The 23,143-nt window shown below is 43.9% G+C and overlaps 1 protein-coding gene across 1 annotated transcript in view; it reads left to right on the forward strand.

Moving 5' to 3' along the window:
* The window catches only part of CSMD2 (CUB and Sushi multiple domains 2), a 225,893-nt gene that overhangs the window by 70,567 nt on the left and 132,183 nt on the right, over positions 1-23,143 (forward strand). Inside the window, 2 exon segments of the mRNA XM_065650363.1 lie at positions 17,767-17,879; positions 22,638-22,715. Of these exon segments, the coding sequence (XP_065506435.1) occupies positions 17,767-17,879; positions 22,638-22,715 (191 nt within the window).

Raw genomic sequence — 23,143 nt, forward strand, 5'->3', positions numbered from 1 at the left:
ACTGGGTTGCACTGGGCTGTGTGCCGGTGATGACTCAGTTGGGCTATTATGACATCAAGCTCCCCGAGCCAATCGCCTAGGGCCACATCCGCCTCCTGTAACCCTATTGGCTGAAGGGTTGGGATGACGTCACAGCCGCGGTGATGTAATGTGTCGCATCCTCCCCCCGGCGCGGGGGTTTATCTCGTTTAACGCACGGTGCGACACAAATGTATCTCATACCCGAGGAGATAACTGGATGCCTCAAATTTTTTGTCATGATAAAATGTGAAGCTGCTGTTCGCTGCTGAGAGGTGGCAGCTCATAATGTGAAAATGGTTTAGTAGCAGCCCTAAAAATAATTGTATGTGACAGCTGTTTCTTGGTTCCTGTCAGGATAACTACTGTAATTTAGATCTGCAGCTCTTGGACTGCGTGGCTAATTTATTTGGGTGGTCTTTTCATTAATTTGAAAGGTTCTGAGGGTTTAAAAGCCTTCATTAATTACATTTTAGCAAATGAAAATGTAATAAGATTTCTGCAGGTTTGTGTGGGAATGAAAGAAGTAAATTCCCCATGTATTGTTTGCTTGGTTTTGGAAGGTTAACTCAGTTGTTCCCAGGAAATGGCTAGCTTTTCTGCCCCCTTCAAGGAGCATGAATAAAACAAATGGAAATTCTGACCGTTCATTGTGAGTACAAGATGACTTATTGAAGTTCCCAGTAGTGTTAAATATTCATATGTAGTGGATTGCGTAAGTATTAAATTATGAAACAGCCCTTACTTCTGTGGAACTGGCCTTTCTGAAAGGAAAAGGTGGGAGCCCAGTAGGCTGGAAGGAGGGAGCCAGCCCTGGGTTGCACGCAGGTAACTTTTAACTGCATCGTTCTGTTGCAACAAGTAGGACTTTGGTAATTGCTGGGCTGCTTAATTATGTCAGAGCTGCGGGCACTTGACTTCTCCGGATACGTAGAAGCTTGTGGCAAAATCAAGCCTTGACAAAACACTTCAATGCGATGGTGCTTTCGTGCTTGTGTCTGTTCTCCTTCTGTGTTTACTCTCGGTTGTTTTCAAGTGACCCCACCATAGTAAATAAGATTGGAACAAACTCAGCCTGTTTGCAGTAGCATAAGGCTGCTCCTTTCATCTCGTGGTTCTTTGCTCCTTTTTCTATGAGCGGAGAGGGTGATTTGCATTCCACTTATCTATCCCACTCTGCCTTCCGTTGTTTCTTTTGCTCTCAATAGAGAACCTGCATTTGTGATTATTCTGGGGCAATGAAATAATTTCATTACAGCATTCAGAGGTCTCTTCAGCAGGTGCTTTATTATCTCAATAATTCAGCCTAAGAGACTTTTCAGATTCCCCAGTTCCCAGAGTTCAGGAGCTACAAATAAAACCCTTTTGCTCTTTCCCTGATTTGGTTTATTTAGCCTCATTTATCTGTGTTCTTTCCAGATCTTCCCCAGGAATTTCATTTAAATGTGGAATTGATGATATTCAGTACAATTGCCTTAAGGAGTGCATTGTGTTAGAATGCACATGAGACGGCGTGCGTCCCACTTGGTTTAGGCTGTTTATAAAATTCACTTTGAATTGAGGCCGTTAATCTGAACTCAGTGGAATGTTTGCTCGTGTCCCTGAATTACCTACATAGTACATCAAAATAAGCCAACTCTGTTCATATAAATCCTGGGATTGGAGCGCTGGAATAAACACAGGTCAGTGCTGGTGAGGGGACGCAATCTGGTCCCTTTCTTCTCCGGCGCGGAGAGGTGAGTTTAATCCGCTGCCACTTCTGTGGGGCCTCTGCAGGCAACACTATAATAAAATAGCTTTAGTGCTGTAGCTTTCTCCATATTGGAGGTTTTTCAGGTGGAACCGTAATTAAGCACAAATCATTTTTGGGCAGCGGGGCCCAGCAAAGCCTGACTTTGGATGCGCTTGCATCTTAAGACAGTGTTTGTGCAAAGCTGTGGCTGGTCACCAATCTGCTCTCTGGGGTCCAGTGGCGAAACCTTTTCCTCAGTGGCATATTGAGCATCTGTCCTCTGCTACAAAGCCTGTTTTTTCATTTAAAAAAAAAAAATAGAAAACCAATAAAACCTCACAGACTTTGGCCACTGAAGCGGTTCACTCATCGAAGACCTTACCTCTCTACCGATTAGTAAATGAGCGTTGATTAAGGTATGAAATTGGTTCCAATTTGCCATGGTAGCTGAAAACTGCATGCCGGAAGGAACAATGCAAAAGGCAACACAGGAAAATTAACAAAAGTCTACATGAATCGCAATTTATGTAAAGGTAAACCTATTGCCAGAGTACTTCCAAGTTACTGCCTCATCAGCAGTCATCTGCGCAATATACATTACCTGTTAATTTGAAATAATTTTTTTACTATTTCTTTCAAAAACTGAAAGTGAAAACAGCCCTTGACAGAAACTACCAAGGCACGAAAAAGCAGGAAGATGAGAAAAATGTCACCGCTCATAATGATGTTAATTATGAGGTAAATGAATGTTGACATTTGAGAGTTGAGCTGAAAAGATCAGACGTGCTAAGGTGTCGAGGATCTGTGTAAAGGATGATGTAGAGAGGAGGAAAGTTGTGTAGCGTCTGAAGTCTTACCATTTATCTGAGAGCAGCAGAACGTAAAAGGCTCAGCGCTGTCTGTCTTTGCTTCTCGTAATTATACAGTGTGAATCTAGAGACACTTTTAAAAGCTTCGTCTCTTGGAGTCTTTCTCAGTCTGATTTGTGATTGCAGAAAAAGGTCCCAACAAGGTAACATCATCTTAAAAGTCACAAGGTAAATAGAAGTAATGTGTTACTTTCATAACCCGATGGTATTTTGGTGAATGCTTTGCATTTATTAGAGATACAGGTAATCTCAGTTGCATAAAGCTAAGGTCAAAGACTTAATTTTAATCAGAATAGCTCCCTTTTTAGGTGAGATGTGCCCATGGACCCTTTTAGCAAAATATTGATGCATAAACTATTGGTGGTGGCAAATATTGCTGCTTTTCCTCCTGCACTGAAGTTAGCAAAGCAAACGTGAACAGGACACGTTCTTGCCGCTTCTGCTGTTCTATTGTTTTGCGAAGGCGCTTTCACTCCAGCCTTTGGAAGTGTCAGCCCTCATCATCATGCCTTAATTTCAGAGTCTGGGAGACTTGATTTTTGGCTTTTCCAAGCCTGGGGTAAGGAGTACCTACCCTCAGGAATGCGTGAAATGATGCGCGACCGCGGCTGCCTTCAGCAGATGTTTTTCCAAAGCCTTTCTTGTGTTGTTTTCAGTCTCCTTTTCCTTGCCGCACCCCCAGAAGGGCTGTTGAAGCGGGGGGGATGGTGGTTCAGCAGCTCCAAGACCTCGTGCCGCCAGCGCTGGTGCCGTCCTGGCTGCGATGCTGCAGCGCGCCAGCTCTGCTGCCACGCCGGAAAACCCGATTTGTTCAAGTTACCTCGTGCTTGACCTCCTAACTGTACACGAGCCCCGTTGCTGCCCTTCGCGTGCCCCGTGGAGTGTGTGCTTCCAATCCCCCACTTCCTTTTCTCCCCTTTATTGTCCTGGCAAGGCCAGCAAAGGTGACTGGGAGGAGAATGGTCTCTCTCGTGCTGAATTGGCTTTCAAGATGCTGCTAAGAGATGCCAGATCTTCAGCTGCATGTCGTAAACTATTTATTTTCTCTGTAATTCACACTGTGTCGTCTTTTATTTCTGATCCTTTTTAATATGAGTAGTTACTCATGTTTTCCACTTTAATGCAATTATGCTATACTTTGCCTTTTCTCTATTCCAGGTAGCTGACAAGCTCGCTCAGCCATTACATGGTATTAAATGAAGTAATTGCAATATTAAGTTCTTTCTTCCATGCCATAAAAAAATGCTATTAAAGAGTAACTGCATGATACCGCCTAGAGAATAGGGTTTTCGGCTAAAAGCACCGTCGGCACATTTTGTTGTTATTGACCATGCCAGGGTGCTGGGAGAAGGGAGCAAGAGATCTCCGGAGATTTTTTGACCTCTGCATCTGTGTTCTGGTGCAGGGTTGAACACAGGAGCAGCTTCGCATGGACTGGCTGGTACCAACTGGGCTGCAGGTTGTTGACTTCAGTGGGAATTAAACATTTCCTGCACTGCTACAGTTTGTCTCCTCCAAACGTGGCCCAGACGAAGGCATCATAAGACTCTTCTTCATTTTTATCCTGAGTTAATTCATGGGGAAAACACTCATGTGGATGCATTTTCTTGATGGCGTCACCAATGACATCATCTTGCCAGGTTATGCTGACATAAAACCATTTCGTGAGCTGATATGCTTAGATATGAAGCCGATCTCTTACTTATCGTCTTGGTTTCGCGGCTGCCTGTGCTTCTGTCAGGTCGGCCCTGGGCTCACGCTGCTCGTATGTTGTCACCAGCGTTTTACCTTAACCTGGGACGCATTTTCTCTTCACATGAAGTGCAGCTGTGACATCTTACACGGAGGAGGAAACAAAGGACAGGCTGCAAAGCCACCTTGTATGGGAGGGAAAGGGACATCACGGGATGGATCAGCAGTTTTTAGAGGAGTTATTTGAAATGCTGTATGTAAATGCTGCAGAGCTGAAGTGCTGAGAGTCCCCAGATAAGATGCTGGTGGGTAAGATAACAAAGGTTCAAGGAGTGTTGATCTCGGGAATATTTCTTGATAGCGGTTGTGTTTGGATTGAACGCGCTGCCTGTTTTTCCGTGATAGTGAGATTGCCTCCCTCTCATGCCCACTGTGGTTTGGATTTTATATTTTGCTAATATTTGACAACAGAACAGACAAAATACTGCTGCCATCCCTGCCTTGATTTTTTGTTTTAATGCACCTGTTATTTGTTGCTACTAGAGATGCTCGTGGCACTGAGTACTTGGGAGTGATTAACATTGCAACAATAATATCCAGACCTTCCTCTCGATGAACCAAATACCATAATGTCTTTGGCAAGAATGATGCGGTAGAAAAACTTTGATCTTTCTCAAGATGGAAGGAACTGTTGCATGTGACAATGGTAGGTTGGCAAGTCCTGGGAACAAATGCCCCATTTATGAGCGGTGACATCCAGAGAGTGGAAATCAAGTGTAATCGGTGGAGCCCCGTGTGCCGGGGTTTCTGCAGGATGGGCCAGTTCTGTGGCTCATTTATTAATAGTCCTTTGTTTCTGCGGCTTTTTTCCTTTTTTTTTTTTGAAGGCTTTCACCAAGGGGATCTCTGAAGTAGTTACTGCCGAGTGATTGTATGTGCTGGCATGTTCAGACAGACACAGGAGCACTCGCTTTCCTGATGAGGATGTGCCACTTGGTCCCCAGAAACAATAATTTATTTACTTGGATCGAATGCTTGGAATTCTCTCAACACCAAACTGTTTTGTTACACCAGCCCCTTGAAAATGGCTTTGTTTAAATAATTCACCAAAAAGGATAGGGACAGGCTTGTTTTATGCACTTCTGCTCCAATTATTCAGTTGCTTGCTGAGTAAATATACATGATATTGCGAGCACCTCTTCAAAGTGTCTCTCCTGACGGGGAGAGCTGAAGCCGTTCATGTTGGCTTGGGAAAGAAAGTGTCAGGGGAGCAAAGGGGGAAATCACGTCTGATTTCTTCCGTGGGTTCGTTGACTGAATGTTGCTGAAGGGGCTTTCTTGCCTCTGCTGCTGGATTACATGAAAGCCCGAGCATTAGTTTATCAACGACTGCAATCGCAAACCTTCCTGTAGGGTTTACGCAGGTAACTCCTTTTCTTTCTAAAGAGGCAATGAGAGCAGTGTGGAATTCAGTGCAAAAATGAGAATCCGAGGTAACAATTTGTTGCTTTAGCTGGCAGCTGGCACCTCTCACAGGGCTTTGATATCCTGGCAAAATAAGTATTTATTACTTTGCAGGTCTCGCATTAAATAGTGTGGTGTAAAATGACAATGTCAAACCAAGTTAAGGATCTGCTTCATTATGAGGCATTTCCCTGCAATAATCCTATATATTATACTTCTGTAGTCACCGTAGAAATTACCAAGGGAACCACTCAGCACAAACGACCGCTTCTTCAACATCATCATTACCGAATCTTTACTCCCTCGTAACAATTCCTCTCCGTGATTCCACAGATCATCTCTTTTGTTGCCTCTCTCTTATTTATTAGCATAACCAAGCAACCAGCGCTGCCCTTCTGAAGAGCAGGAAGGGATTTTGTAGGGACAGGGCTGATGGATTTGAGCATCCTTCATCCCTGACGCTCTCTGGAGTCGGGCTGGGAAGGGCTGACGCACTTGATGGAAGCGGTAAAGTTGTGAGCAGCTCCTGAAATATTCGGCATTAACGTGCTGAACTCGTCTGTTCTCCAGCCCCTGATCTCTGGGTAAATACAGTTCTGGACCTAAAAGAAATTCGGGACAGAAATATTTTATATGCTATATAAAAGACAGGAAACGCTAGGACAAATAAATCAACGTGTGTATATGACTTTTCCAGAACAAGGTCTCACCCCGGGCATGTCTAGACTTCCAAGCAGATTGCACATGAGAAAAAACACCAGATCAGGGCTTGGGGACCTGGGCTCTGGGCCATCGGCCGGTGCTGTCACCTTGGCCGCTTCCCCTTTCGCTGCCTCAGATAATTATGTCCTGACCTCTTCTGTGTAGAATAGAGAGATTTACTGATGGGCTGTCTCTGGAAGATACAGTGCTCCCAGGCTGTTTTTCTGGGAACCGAGCCTAGCTTTTGTTTAATTTTTGCCCATCCCGAGCACCTTGATCAGAGGATAGGAGTATCAGGAATTAATAAGGTAAACAAACCACAGTTGGAAACAATCCTTATCTCTTATCTTTTTCTCCTCTATTCTGCTCCTTTTGAATTTGATCCAGTGTTTGACTTAACACTGGATTTCCTGCCTTTTATAGCTCTCACTCAGAGCTTTAATAACATTTGATATCTCTCTCTTTTTTTTTTCCTGAGGTTTTAATATACAGGACGTGTATATCTCAGTTTTATGAATCTTCAGGGAGGCCTCATTTACCGAGTCTGCTTGAATGACCTTGGAGAGTAATTTAATTTTTTTCTCTCCCCCTGCCCCTGCAACCTGCTTGCAGGCATCAAATATTAATGGTTTGTACTGGAGACAGACGTTTTCACTTTTAATAGGAAGGTGCAGAAGGGGTTCCCATAAGACAAAAGGGGACTTGGCGGAACGTGCTGTCCTCGGTGTGTGGATTATACGGCGCTGGATCTGCAGCTGCATGTGGATGTAGCGGCATTTGCACATCGCTGCTTCAGCACAGGAACATGCTTAGGAGAAGGGGGCATGGAAGCAACTTTTTTGCTTAATGGAAAGGGCTCTGGCTCGTTCTTTTTGGTAGGAGGGATGCGGCCATATGAGAAAATGAAGCAGCTTCTTCACAAGTGTCCTGGAGTCTACCTCATCCCTCTACCAAAGTACCTTTCACAAAGAAAAAAATTCAGAACAACCTTTCTTCTTTATATCTATAATCTGTTTGTATTCAGTAACTGGAGAGTTTAACGAAAAAAAAAATCCAAATTCCAGCAAACTTCTGTAAGACTTACAACAATATCTGAAAAATCTGTCTGTATTGTTTGCTAATGGGATATATATATAAAATTTTCCAGCAGCTGTCACATGTGGAGGGAATGTCAGTTCTGAATAAATATAAGATTGGAAATAAATTCCCAGAAAGGCAGCTAACAAGGTCCAGAAAAGAAAATTGTCATGGAGATGAATGTAAAAGATGATGAAGGCAGACGTAGTCACCATATAAACATGCGCGGCCATACCAGGAGGAGGGGAAACCGCTTTCTCTTGGTAGTAGCTGAAGGTTGGAACAAGAAACCATTCCATGCCTGTCATGGTAATTTTTAAGGAAAAGCACTGTGTGCTGCTTTGAGGGAGGCGAAAGATGCTCTCCATACGTTATATACAGCCTGGCCTTGTGGTGCTGAGAGTCAACGAGGGGCAGGTTTTGGTCCGTTCGAAATCATGAGATGCGGCTGATTTACAGGATGGAGCAGACTCTGGCTTGTTCTTGGCCAGCTCTGCACGAGCTGTGATAAAACCTCATTTTTGTCTCCCGGAAAACACGCTTGCAACATCAATCTGCAGTCTCTGGTCAGAAGCCTGCTGAAAGTGATGACAATGCTGCCTTAGAATGTTGTTATATGGTCAAATGATATCTCAGCTCTAGGTGTTATCGCAAAAGAGATGTTGGGAGTGGATTTTGAGTTACAATCCATGGTTTAGCGTTAGGGCTGAGAGCCGTGCCGTGGTCCTGGATGCTCCTGCACTTGTTTCCATCTAGACAGGACACATAAAGACTTAAAGAGTTTAGAGCAGGTTTGGAGCTGGAGTTTAGGGACGAAGTGGCTTCTGTGGATTTGGCTTTAAGCCATTGTGCAGCTTTTTTTTTAGTTTTGGACTTGATGCTAAATTAATATCTAGAGTAAACAAGCAGATGGTCCCACTAAGCCCTTTTCAACAGAAATTCTAGTCTTACTGTCACCCTACTGCAACTGGAAGTTACCAAGCAAAACAGTCTTGACCGTGATAGTTCAGAATTGTTCTGTCTGCTAAAAAGATGGGAAATGTGGTTGAATTGCTTTATGTAACTACCCAGAAGTACCGAAGTGGTGGCCCCAGGTCCATCTATGTGCTTTCTGTAACAAGGCAGCGCTTTTTCATGGTTTTAGCAAGGGCCAAGAGTGCACAATACAGTAGAAGAGTTGATGGGGCCGTTCATCACTTGATTAGTTCAGACTTTAGCCTGGAGGCAGCAGCCATTAGACCCGGCTTACACCTTTCTCTGGGGCTTCACCACCTCACCTTGTTACACAGCCCGTCAGTTCCCTTCATCTCAAAGGGAGACAGGAGTCCTGTGCCCGTACAGATGTATTTCAGCGTTTGGTGCGTTTGTGCGCCATTATTTATTATCAGCATTAAGTCGCAGTCTTACGTAGAAACTCTGGTGGCGTCCACATCCCACTGTGCTAAATGTGCAGCCAGAAAATAGGTCTTTGCTTCGGAGAGCTCACAGTTTTTGGTTCTTTTCTTCCTGAGGCTGCTTTGCATTTTGTTGTAATTTCGACTGCTGTAATTTTAACACGTCTTCAAGGAGCTGGCACTAACCTAAGCTTCACTTTCCAAACCTTGTTTCTTCCTAGTTTCTCTGACTTTTTCTGACACTGTAGAAGAGCATTTGTAAAAACTACAAAAACAAGTGAAAAAAGACAAAAAAGTCTTTAGAGGTGGCACACGGGCTCGTTGGTGACACCGAAAGGTGACGTGAGCCCATTGTGCCCCAGTTCCCGAAGGGAGCAGAGAAGTGGGGGGCTGAGATTTGACTTATCTTCAAACTTCTTGGTCTCAGCCTGCAGAATTCCGTGGGATGAATGATTTGAAAACATGCCCCATGGCTTCCCAGCCTTATCTGGCAATAAAGAGCCCAAGTTTAATGGAACTTTAATGCAGTGTTAGACTGACAAAGACCTGAGTGTATCTGTGCATGCAGGGATGGAGATGGGTGTTATTTATCTAGTAATAAATACAGTCTCTCTCGTTATCAACACATCTAACTCTGCCTGCACTGAGGAAAAACAATCTCTGTAGCACTGATAGTATGGCAGAAAGGGTTTAGAGGAAATTGTAATAAAGCTGTAGCAGATTTCTTCGGGGGATTTGCAATGCAGCATTAGTAAGCCTCAATTGCATTAGCCATTCTTCTGTTGTGTTGAATTAGTGTTTGTTTTCTCCTGAATAGAATAAATATAATCATGTTTGTTAACTTTTTCTGGGTATGACTGGAGCCAAATGTTATTTCCATAGTAAAAGTATTATAGTAAGTACTTCATGTGATAAAATACACCCGTCTCAGCAATGCGGTCTCGTTTTTCAGTACCGACCATTGCACTTGATGGGGCTCTGCTCTTGCAATCTTGCTTTTCTGAGCCATAAAGAAACACGTTTGTGCTGTCCATTGACTTCAATTTGCAGTGAGGGTGGGTTGCATTAAGGGCCCTTTTACTTGTGGGGCTCTCTCTGGATATCACTGGTTATGTCTCTTCTGAAAGATTTTGGGATTATCCCGACTTCTTTGGCTCCGCACCTCGTGCATGACCTCGGCACCAGGTTGCAGCTGGAGCTATAAAGTGAGTCCAGCTGCATCACGGTGAGGCCCGACGGCAACTTTTCAGTCCGTGGCCAGCTTGAGTGCTTCACAATTACCTTTGTGCACCATCTGCATTTTGCTCATTGCTGCAGCAAATGGCGTGTGAAGTCGTGTCTTCGGCTTGAAGCGGATTCTACTCTAAAAGTGGAAAAATCTAGATTTTGTTAATGCCTTGAAAACAAAGGGTTTCCCTGCAAAATGAGCCATTTGCTTTTCTGTATCTAACGTGCATATATATGCATAGGTGTATATAAACAGAGTATTATACCTGTATGTTAAATGTAAGAAACCAATTATCTGTAGTGGGTGGATATGTGTGTAAATGACTACTAACTTTAATAAGAATTCCTCAGAGACCCTCTCACCTGTTAAATTGCTCTATTGTGACAGTTTCAGAAATGCATGTGGACTAGGGAATCGCTGCTTTCATTAAAGTGACCATCATTAATCTAGCATAGAGATCTAAGAGTATTCAGACTAATGAGAGACTGAAATAATTTTGAAACATTTCACAGGTTAAGGAAAACAGAGAAATTAGATTGTCACATTCCCCTGTACAATGCAAATTAGTTTGGCTTTGTCTCCAATAGAGCTACATCGACTCGAATCAGTCAAAGATTTGGTTTACGCTCTTTTAAAGATAAGCTGGGGAAATGTCACTTAAAAAATGAAGAATTAAGAACTTCACTGTAAAGGTTCCTAAAAAAACCCCAACCAAACAAAAGTATTGATTTGGTTTTACCCAGCACATTTATCTGGGTGCAGACAGTAATTAAAGTTGATGTCAATGACTGAAGTTTTGCTGCTGCATGGAAACACTTTCATCTTTCAATGGAATGCGAAGAAAAGGAAGGAAAAAAGAGTAAGCAAGCTGGGAGTGATAAACTCATCAGATTTCCCTTCCAGCGCCAGCTTCTGGAAGGAGTGAAGGTGGGGATTGCTTTGGTAATGATTTGTTGCTCTTAGAGCTAAAGCTGAATTCTGTTGTTAAAAGATCAGTGCAGCTCAACTGGGAGCAAAGCAGAAGGTGGCAGAAGGTTTGAGGTCAAAAGTGCTGTGACCTGGTTCCATCAGGAGAGGGATTTACCCTTAAGCTACATCCAAGAACTAAGACCGAGGTGAAATCCAAATCAGAATTGTTTCATCTTCAGTATTACAGTCCTGAGTCAGCACTGGTGGCTTCTCCTGGGCCGCTCTGATTTTGAGCAGATCTCTCATATTCCGTCATTTCCAATCATCCGGTGTCACGAGGCGTCACGGGGGTTTGCAGGGTCGCAGTACGTCTGAGTTTCTAAAATAACCTGTCCTCTTAAGCCTGAGTTTTGATTCCTTTTGGAGAAGGAGGAGAGCGGTGCCTCTCTTGCCAAAACCGACTCTGTTTAGGTCTGTCCCAGGGGTTGAGATGGGCTCTGAGCCCCACTGTGCGTCTTAAAAACCTGCGGATGGTGGCAAGGGCTTTGAAGCACCTCACTTGATGACAAGACACAAGCCTGAGCGGTCAAAGAAGTTCATTTTCAGTGGTTTTAGGCTGTTTTTATAGGATGCTGTGCAGTCAGGAGTCCCCAGGGGTTTCCATACACCAGGGCTGGGGATGTGGGGAGCTGATCTGGTGGCATTTCCTGAGCATCTTCCAGGCTGCTGTAACTTTGCTTCTGAAACAGGCTTAAGATGCAGGTGTGTTCTCTCCATCTCTATAGCGTTTAGCGAGGAACAATAACTTGATCTAATTATTCATTTTCCTTGTAAAAGTCCATTGTGATGGGATGTCTCTCGCAAGCGAGAAATGAGGTCTAGAGGTGCTCAAGTATACTTTGTTTAAGAGAGTAGACATGCTGAAATAAGATGTTCAGAATTAATGGTACAGCTCTCATGATAATTCGACCAGACGTTTGGATGAAAAGTTAAAAATACAGGTGAAGTGAATAATAATACACAGAGATATGAAGAGCTTCTGCACTATGTCCCTTAGTTGAAAGGAAGATTAATCTCTGAATAGTCAGAATGCTTCAGTGTAATAAATACCGCGAGGAAATGGAAATCTTTGTGGGCTGTGTTTGGGATCCTGGGTGGTCAGAAGCATTAATTCCAGGGATCTGTGCAATGCGGAGGCGTGGGATTGTACCTGCAGCTGCAAGGGGAGCCGTGGAGACCGTCAAACCGATCTCAGCCCTTGGCAGGTCGCGCGGCCGACACAAGTCACTGCTGAGCCAAAATCCCATGAAGGTCTCGGGGGTGCTGCTTATTAAACATTCTCTTGCAAAAGGTTTTTCTGAATCTAACAAGCTCGGAGCGCAACTCCCTGTCCCGAGCTAGTGTTGATGTGACCTTGGAAGCATCACCTCCTCTCGCAGAGGCACAGCTTGTTCTCTTAAAATACAAAGCAAAACAAGAATAGTTGTTTTTTTTTTTTTTTAAAAAAAAAAAAGGCAGCCCAGTGATGTTCCTTTGCCTTTTATTTATTATTTTGGCTCGCTGGTGTTGGAGTACATGCTGATTCTGGTCGGCACCGAGACACCTGCTTCAAGTCCATGCTTCAATCCATTGCGTGCAAGTGACGCACTCGACATAACGCGATTTCGAGCAGAGTTCTTACCTCTGGTTGTGACCTTCAGCTCCACGCGCTCCTGCAGTCAGTTTGCAGCCGCACCATGAATTACTCGTTGTATCGGGGTTCTTTAAGAAATACCGCGGTCAAATTCATGCTAATCACATTTTGGGGTGGTTAAAATCGGATCTTCTGTCTGCAAATATCTCCACGATTCTACTGCTTCTAGCTCACTTTCTGACATTTTGTTGATTTATTTTTCCCCCCCCACCTTCTTTTCTTTCTCTCCATGCGGAACCAAATTAAAGCAGGAATCTGGATTGTAAATAGATAATGGTGCGTGAATGCAGATTAATCAGTGCCATCCATGTGCAGTAATACTAATTGTGCCAAGGGAGGAATGGCTGATTGAACGGTTTAAATAATTAATGCCTGAATCCAATGTGAAATACAGGAGCAAGAAAAGAAATAAAGAAAATAATTTACTTGAGAAAACCACACTTCACTGCTTTTGCTCAAAAGAGGAGTTTTGCTCCCATTAACCTTTTTGTATTATGCAATAAGGGAATTGCAGGAGCTGCCTTTGGCATTGAGGCTTCAGTTTCACTTAAGAAAAAATACCTTAAGGGTCTGGTTAAAAACAATATTGGAAAGCATTGGGGCTAAAATCAGTTGCTTAAGAGTACGTTTTTCACAGGTCATCTAAACTTGTGGGCAGCATTCAGGGCGGGCTGGCGACTGAGATTTCGGAGCGAAATTCGGAAATTCTGCAAGTGCTGCAGGTCTGACTGAGCAAGAGTGATGGACTCACAACTACCTGCTAGTGGGGAAACAACTGGTGGGGAGTTACGGCTGAGTGTGTGGGGGGTTTTGGTTTCTTGGATGGGTTGGTTTGTTTTTCTGGGAGTTAAGATGGTCAGAAAGGGAAATGAATCCAGTAGCTGGTACTGGAAACCTTCACATCGTGCACCAGTTCGGTACCCACAGCAAATCAATCTGCTTGCAAATGCTGAAAAGCTCCGTTCTGCTCTTTCTCCAAGCGACTCCAGGATTAAAAAGATGTTTAATACAGAATGGGTACCGAATTCCCATCAGTGCATAGTGATTATTGATTTTACTTTAAAAACAGCGCTTGCATTGCTACTTAGTCATTCCCAAGCCTTAGATTTCGGTTAACGCGTTGCCATGTTCAGGAAGCTGAATATTTAATCGAGTGATTCATATCTCGTGGTGATGGCAGCAGGAAAGAGGAGGGAGGGGGGAATGGACATAGGGAGGCTTGGAAAGTTTTGCAAATTGCTAGTAGACTTACTATTTTTAAAAAAAAAAAAAGAGTCTGGAATACTGAAAAATACAGTGGCAGAGGTCCAAAATAGAAGGGCTTTTATTTACATGACTCACTGGACTATTAGAAATTCAATCATTTATTGGGCTAACGGTAGGTGTTGAAAATTCACAGCACACAATGTAGCACAGAAGTGTGCTGGGGAACATGGAAAGGCGTTTCGGGTTCTTTTAATTAGCTCTGTGCATTTCCAAGTCTCTGTAATGTAGCTCCTCCTTTTTCCTGAAGACAGCAAGGCAGCTTGGGGTTTATCAAGCAAAATAGCATGACCTTGAGAAGCTGACAGTACAAACATCGTGTGCTCCGTGTCACGGCGCAGTCAGCGTCGTCCTCAAGAGCTTGTCGCAGCCTTTATCGTGTGGTTTTGTTTGTCCTGGACGGCCGTCGGTCTGTCCGCGGGTTCAGCGGCACTAACGGGTGCTGCCCGGCGTTGGCCCCGTGCACGGACCGGCCGGTGGCAGCTCCTGCAAGAGTCTTGGGGGTGTTTCTGTGGTTTTTGTGATTGCCGCTGGCCCCTGCCTGCTGAGCATCCTTCCCGTTTCATTTGAGATTCATCAACAGCAGCCAGGGCATTTGCATTCAAAGACCATGCAGCTGCTTCAGTCCAACTGTGTTTATCTGTAATTAAATATTCCATTATCAATTAACCATTAATGCCGCTTCATGATTATTTTAAACCTGTGGGAGCCTTATGTTGAAAAGCTAGTTGTTAACTGCAGGTGAGCATGATGTTTTCCATTAAATCCCCAGCTCTAGCCATGCCAATTCTTCTCCATCAGAATTATTTTATGTTTTTCCTGGTTGCGTGGGGTGACCTGGCTGGATCGCGTGAAACAGGAGGGGCTGCAGCTCTGGGATTCGAGCGTGTTCCCACCTTCAGCATTGAAGAAAGGGTGGTTGGTTTTCTTCTCCATCGGGTGCTCCGCGCATGTGGGTTTAAAGTGCCCTGGGGCTGGGGGGGACAGGACCGTTCACAGATCCAATATTCCTCTTGCAGCGGCTGGAGATTTCCCTCCCTGGGGCGCGTCAGGGGGCTTGGAGCTCAGTGCAGATATACAGCCTGAAGTGATATATCTGCGAGCAATTAAGCTAATAAAAAAGTAAGGCCTTTATTGTGCTGAACTAATTCTATTAACTGGAATCAATTAAGGAAAAAAAAAAACCAACACACCACTAAAAAAAAAAATATCTACTCCAGCAACCCAACTTCCACCAGTTGCGTGATGTGTTTCCATGTGCTTGTCCCCGTGATTTCACGGGGATTCCTGATCTGATGCTCAGCGGCTGAGATGTTGCGGTTTAGCCTGGGGGGCGCGGAGGACGCGGATCCTCCTCTTGGCCGTCGTTGGTGGTGTCTCAGCTGCTGCTCGGTACAAAATTCAGGGTTGGATGCTGGTGACGGGCAGGACCAGGGACCTGAAATAGCTCCAGGTACCGCGACCTGATGTTAAGATGCTGCTTAACTTCAGAAATAGAAGGGAAAAGATAAAAAGGGAGCCTGCTAGCCGGGAGCCCTGGAGAATGCACTTTGTGTGTGCCCAGAGTTTGAGCAGTGGCGGGTATGGAAATGAGGACCCGATAGTGATTTCTTGGCTGATTTGGTCCTTTCAAAACGCTGTCAGTGTCTTAAGCAGCTGACATACGGTGCTGATGAAAATTTCTATGCAGGGAATTCAGGGAACCGTTTTCTTTCACCCTAAAATCTTCTGTATTTCTTCATAGCAATACAAAGTGAGTGCTGCGCACTGTGGTTACGATTGATTTTTTTGTTTCCTCCCGCTTTTGCCTTAAGTAGTTATTTATGTTATTGTAAAGGTAGCAAGAAGTGCAATCCTTTATTTTTTCTAATTGATTTTCAAAGTGTTAATTCCCTCAGCGAGTAGAATTTTAGCTCTTCATGTAGGTGGGACCCTTGGAAGTTAATAGTGGACTATTCACGTACCTAAAATGAAGTATTTGTGTAAGTAGATGACTAGTCTGCAGGCTGCTGAGTCTAATTCTCAAATATGCATATTAAAAAAATGGGACTAGGGGACAGGAAAGTGAAATTCTGCCTTATTCAGGCAGGTGAATTTTATTGTTGTCTGGTTCTTATATCAGACAATTGAATTACTCAGCTCTCCACAGTTATGAAAGTAAAATTTGGCTCTGCATAGCTAAAGATTATTTACGAGAAGTTTGACTATTGATTCAGAATGAATAATAGAATAGCCTTTGGGAGTAAGAGTATTAAGTTTAAACATGTTGTCATAACAACCAGCCATAGTAACTTCCTCAGAATTGGTTTTAGGCATCTTATGTTTGATCTTAGCCCAAAATATGTTTGTTTGAACTTAGTTACTTGAAAAAGTTTCAGACTGGACTGGTTCAGCTGTCTTTGAGCTATCTAAGGACGGCAGAATGCCGTGAAGAATCCATTTTTATAGCACCTTGTATTTCAAAAAGGCTCCGCAAAACCGAGGTGGGAATATTTAATAGAGAAACGATCAGGATCAATCTTAATTTTGCAGTGTAAGGAATGTTTTTAGTCATGCTTAATAATTAGGCAGAGTTCAGCCACAGGATAACGCGGGGTTTGGAGTCCGTGCTGTAGGTGGCAGAGATGCGTTAGTTATGCAGCAGCAGCGTCTCCGCGATTCCGTTACGGGGAGAGCAGGATCACATTGCGGTTCAGCTCCCGTTGGTAATCGCGCTGCCAAGCGTCATCTTGGCTTCCTGCTGTTTGCCTTAGCAAAAGGTGAGTTCACCTCTGGAGGTGGTAGTTGAGGGGAAGGACTTTTAAAATGTTTTCTAGGCTGTCAGTTCTGCTGTTGAAAGTGTGTAGTAATAAAATCTCAAGTATCCGTTGGAATGGAATAGATTTCCGGGATCCTTTTGCCTTCATCTAAAAAAGCCTAGTTATTTGAATGCCAATAGTTTTTAAATAAGCGGCAGTCTAGGATTAAAAAATTAAATGGGCTTTCATTAACAATAATAGGATTCCATAATAGCTTTTGTCATGGTAGTGTTGTTCTCCTTACCATGGTTAATATCACCATTATGTACCTCAATTCAAGGGTGCTGTGACTAAGGCGAACATTGTTCTGGGCTAAGATGTGACATATGACAACTCAGCCAAGAATTATGATCTGCAGTTTAATAAAGCAAACAGCATAATACTTTAAAAAAAAAAAAAGATAAAGAGGTATGAAAAGAGCAGTTGCTGAAGGACTGACTGTAATGGGCTGTGGAGCTTTCCACCTCCTGCTTGATGGCTGGAATCTTCTCCAGGTTGGGACAGATCATAAATCATTGCTTCTTGCTGCCTATTTCCACTAAAAGAAAATGGTTCTGGCAATTCTTTCTCAGTTAAAATAAACACACTCTTTTTTCTTTAAGCAGGGTTAACCAAATATGAACCCAGGCACTGAATAAGCTTGAGAGTCAAGCTCATTTAGCACACCTTAGGTGTACCCGGAGATGATTTTATGCCATTTCTTGTGATATCAATGAGATACACAAGTAATTACCGATGGTGCAGGGAAGACAAGCAGAGGAATGCGGGCACAGAAACAGCCCTGGGGGGGACGCTGCCTTCTTGGAGCTGGTGGTACTCAATCAGGATTTCCTGTGTTCTTGTGCAAGGAGTTTTACCTGGAAGGACAGGTATTTGGGGTATGATTCACAGAATAACGCGTGGCTGGTTTTGCTTGGTTTCTTGCAGGTTCACTGGGATGAATTTGCCCGCCCCAGTTATCAGCAGTAAGAATTGGCTGCGGCTCCACTTCACATCGGATGGCAACCACAGGCAGAAGGGCTTCAGCGCCCAGTACCAAGGTAAATACTGCCCAGCCTCACTATTCACAACATGTGTTTGGCCAAACTTCTTTTTTTTTCCCCCTGGGAATCTACAGCTGAACTTCCTGCGTGATCTTTCTGTATCCTGTTAATGTTAATTTTCCAGCTGGGTATCCAGGCAGTATCATGTGTAGAGCTGTCATTAGTAATTGTTAGGAGTGCAAACGAAAAGAGGAAAAGAGATTTGCGGCATGCGCTTTGTTAGTAGATGTTCCTTTCCCAGCTGATTTGCGGGATGCGCTGGGTGGGACGCGGCGATTCAGACAGGGTGTCAGCGCTTCCCACAGCCACTGAGCCTGGTTTGAAGGTTTGTCCTGTGGTTCCTGCCATCCCGAGAAGGGTGGATTTCAGGGTCGGCACCCTCAGGTGCTCTTGGGGGAGAGGAGATGCTTTAGCACCCAAGATATCCTGTTGTGTCCTGAGTTTCGGAGGCAGCCATGGCGAACTGCAGCTCAGTGCATCCCGTTGGGGACCAAACGGTCGCCAGGGTGGGTTCTGTAGGATGATTTACAGCATTCTCGGAGGATTTGGAAGGATTTTGTGGGTGCAGCGGTGGAGCGTGGTTGCTGCAGGCGGCGGGATCGGGAGGGGGAAGCTGGAGCAGGGTGACGTCCAGCTCCTCGTGTCCACCGCGCCGGTTGGTGTCAGTCCAGCTCAGCAGCTTTCCTCAAGAGGAACAAACAGAACTTCGATGAGAAAAAGTACCGTAGGCCCAGACTGACAAGAACAAAGTGAAAGAGAGAGGAGTTTCCTTGGATAAATCTGCAAATTTGCCCTGTTTGTTCCCTGTTTGGCCTCTGCAGTGTTGTCGTGGCCTCAACATGGGTTTTGCTGTATGGGTCACCATTATTTAACTTCCCTTGTTTTCTTTTAACATATAAATTTAAATTGTAAGAGAAAACAGTTGTGTTTTGGGGTTTTTCTTTTGTATAACACAATTGACGGCATGCAGCTGATGGCTCTTGATATGACATTTTCCTTTGCTGTCATGATTGCTGCTTTCTATTAAAACACCTGTCTGAATCATCCTTTTTTCTTAAATAGAAAAATAAAGATTAACGTTATAATTTCCTCTGATTAGGTGAATGTCAGGGGGTTCTAATCTAGCACACTCCTCGGAAGCTGTTTTGTTAGGTATAATGAACTGCGCTTTTGTGTATTGAGTGCTTAAAAGATGAACTTAAAAACGTGCTCTTGAAATGGCATTGAAGCAGGACCTCTGCCTGGCAAAGGGAACCTGACATCCATGCTTCACACACTCGCTGGGTTTTGTGGACTTTTGTCAGGTTCTTTCCATCTGTTAGGGGAAATCTCAATACTTAAAACAAGAAATAAACCCCAAACACCCCGCTGAATTTAAAATGATGCTAAACAGATCTAAATAATGCACTGACTGGGCTAATCTGTCTCTCCACATGTTTTATTACATAAGTTGGATCCCAAATTGCTTTTTTGCTGATTGTTACCAACACATAATTGCAATTTTATTGATCTCCCCGTCCCGTTCCCCTTCTGTCCTGCACCCTCGGGTGGGAAGATAAATGTGGATGAGCTTGGGCCCGGGGCACAGTGCGGAAACCAGCAGATCTGTCACCTTTACTCGTGGTCTGGGGAGTTACCTGGTGCACACACTGCACCATATACACGGCTTTTAAGGATAGGGATATCCCAATAAATATCTACGCTTAATTATCACGGATCTTTGAGCTGCAGCGGGGTTACAGCTGGTGCTGTGCAACCTGTTGGGCAAGAGGCAGAGACGGGAAGTTCTGGTGCTTGTTCCAGGCTCCGGTGCCCGCTGCAGCGTTGCCGAGGGCAGGAATGAGGAATTCCACAGCGGGTCCGTTTGAAGGTGTTTTCTTCACCTCTAGTTTGAGTGAGAATCCCTATAAAGACACCCGAGGTGTCCCAGGTGATGCTGAAACACCCCAGCAGGAGAAAAAGAGCTTCGGGCAAGTCTGGATTTAATAGCCATCCCCCAGCAAGGGGAACAGAGGCTTGTAGAATAGATTTCTTCTTTTGCTGGAATGCTGTTTTCCAAATTAAAAATAAATAAATGTCTCCTTAAATTCTCATTTACAGCAACATGAAACGGTTTAGAAGAAACACCCCAGACTGCCTGCTTGCTGGAAAAGCTTTGTAATGTCATGTTTCAAATTTGACAGGATACTGAGTATTCCATTAGATCCGTCAGATATGGGTGAGCAGCAAAACCCTCCAGAAAACAGAGGAATTTCTGTTCATCTAATTATCCTGACACCATCCTTTGTAGTGCTGTTCCACATTCAAATTTATAAACAAAATAGATTTTTGTATACCAGATTTTTGAGGGCATAGAGTGGGAGAATTGTTCTTATTTTTTAAAAAAGCAAGTGATACTGCGTTCTGACCTGTTCTGATCTAAATTGAGTCATTTGTAAAGCTTGACTTTCATTATTATGTCTCCATGTCGCAAACAAAATGAAGGATTAAGAGGAGAGTATATAGTGATCTCTCTTTATCAATTATTGCTGATAGAGACACGATGCAATTAGGGGAGCGTATACTTCATGGGTAATGCCGTTTAGTCTCTGTATTTTAGGATTGGTCCTTAGTAATGAATGTCTGGTTTCTGCTGCTTGTTTTCATTACTGTTGGTTGTTTTGGAGCTTGGCTTTCCATTAGTCACAAATTTGGAGTGGGGCTGGATACTGGAAGGCAGGAATTAATACAGGCGAACCTTTGGTATTTAGCGTGTCCTTCTGCAAAATTTGCAGCTATGTGCAAGGCCCAGATGTGCTGAAGCCGTGAACTCTCTGCTCGCCTTCTGCTGCACTCTGGGCTGTTGGGCAGCCCTGGGAAATCAATGCAAGGGGCTGCAGTTCGGTGCTGACCCTTCCAGGGACGCGTTATCCTCGGTCCAGCATCACTTCTGGGTGTGCAGGGTGGAGCTGGTGCTTGCAAACCTTTGCTTGTCCTTAAGGGCTGATTTTATCGTGCACCGATCAACAGATCTGTGCTTTGCCGTGTGTGGCTCGGAGAAGAATTCACTGGTAATTGTATAAAGTAACTTGCAAGGGAAGTCGCGGAGAATATAAAAATGGAAATTATTTTTATAAAGCTGCTCCCTTACTGACGGTGCCCCAAAGCGCTTTACAGAGCAGTGAATTAGATACCGTGAAGTCATGAGCCGTTGTACATCCCGCAGTAGCTCAAATTTAGCCTTAGCTACTTGGGCTTGACTGTGTTTTATTGACTGGGAGGGAATATTGGCTGCGAGTGAGGTTCTCCCTGCAGGACGGGACCTCGGGCTGGGTCCCCAGGTCAGTCCAGCTGCTGCCGCTCTTTCTAGTTGAGGCAGAAATAGGCTCCGGACTTGCGCCAAAGTCTGAGCTCTTGTAGCCCCGTGGCCTTTCTTTGCTCCTGGATCCAGAGCGTTTGTGAAACACCTTGAGGTCAGACTACAAATATCCCGGAGTTATCGTACCGCGACCTGGAGGAATAAGGGGCCGGTCAGGGCGTTGGGAGACCTGCTGCTTTTCTCGTGCGTTTGCAGGTGGATTACAGTAAAAAAGCGGGTGTGCGTTAGATTTGCTTTGAAAGTGGCAAAATGTTAATTATTTTTCTCTTCTTTAAAATATAAAGCAAAGAAACCACTGACAGATTAAAGATACTAATGCTGACAAGAAAGACACAAACAACATAAGCTGGTTTTCGTTAATATTTTCTTAAGCTAATGTGGACCTCAGTTTGAAGCATAACTGCTTCATTTAAAGAAAAAGCAACAAGCTGTAGCCAAACGATGAACAAAAAGCTCCAAGCTGTAATAGCATCTTGCTCAGAAAAGCGCTACCTGAGTTAAGCTTCAAGGAGTAATGCTTGACATCTCCTGTCTGAAGCTCCTGCAAACAGATGTTATAAACAGATTTTTTTTTTTTTTAAAGCCAGAAAAGCATGATTAAAAAATCTTGTTAGTTATATCGGTAATTTTTTTTGACAACTTCGTCTCAGAAATGTGCTAATTTAGGGATGAAAGTATGACAAGATAAAGAACAAGAAAAGCACAGTTTGAAGTGGAAGACGGAGCCAGATAAGGACTGGCTCATCAGAAAAAGGATCGCATAAAGCGATTTGGACATTATTCTTCCTGATGTGAAGTTATTCTTTAGCCACATTAACATGAAATATGTCAGTGAAAGTTCTGCTGTGTGTTAGTCAGAAACACCTGTGCGTGGGAGACGTTGTCTCCCTGTCGACCGCTATCCGGATGGTTTGGACAGTGCAGGTTTTGTGCAAAACCTCAGTCACAGCCAAGTCCTGATAATAAACCCAATAACTGCTGAGGTCGGTGGGGAATTTTCACATTGTGAAGAAGGATGGGACTCTGTAGGGATGGATGGATGGATGGAAATCTTGTCAGTGCCCTCACGGGTTTTCTTATCTCCTGGATGAGGTTTAGAGCCGGGGAGGTGAATGGTCACAATGCGGATTTTATAATTGATGTGCCTTTGGCTATTAATAGTGGGTCTGTAAGCTGATACTTCTCTTTGCCAATAACATGGTTTCAATATGGTCCTTTTTTTCTGCTGTTTTACTGTCTTTTTGATTCTACTATTTATTAGGCTTGTGCACAATTTTTATGTTGTGTGGCATTCGTTTTGAGTGTGCAACTGTTGCTTCATTTTCTTTTTAAATAATCCCTAATGCTTTGCTAAATCTCTTCCTTTTCTCTGCTTTGTTTTATGTGTGTCTCTACAGTCAAAAAGCAAATGGAAATGAAGTCCAGAGGGGTGAAGCTGATGCCCAGCAAGGACAATAACCAGAAGACATCAGTGTGTAAGTTCCTTGGCTCCTCTTTCCTCGCTCTTTGTATGATGATCTCCTTGAACATTTCATTTGACTTTCCAGTAATCTCTAAAACTTTGTCGCTCTTAAAAGCCTCAATGCTTCTCCCTCTCTTCCCCCTGCATTACTGCATCACGTCCGCCCAGTGCTCTATTCACAAGCATTTACTAACTCGGTACAGCGGGAGCGGAGGGGATCGGTGTGTGTGCATTTAATATATACTGTATGCGTCCTGCTCAATGACAGACCGGCCTTGGTGACTGCTGTCGTATTTTAGTGTGGGAAGTGTCAAACTGTCCACAATTTTAAAACTGAAGCAATATTGCAATGGTAAAATTAGGAGTAGGGGTAAGGAACCACATCAAAAAAAGACCTATTAGAAAAGCTACGGAGGCAATAGCAGTCTCTTTTCCCTTTGC

This window comes from Caloenas nicobarica, chromosome 23 (assembly GCF_036013445.1).
Source record: "Caloenas nicobarica isolate bCalNic1 chromosome 23, bCalNic1.hap1, whole genome shotgun sequence".
Classification (NCBI taxonomy): Eukaryota; Metazoa; Chordata; class Aves; order Columbiformes; family Columbidae; genus Caloenas; species Caloenas nicobarica.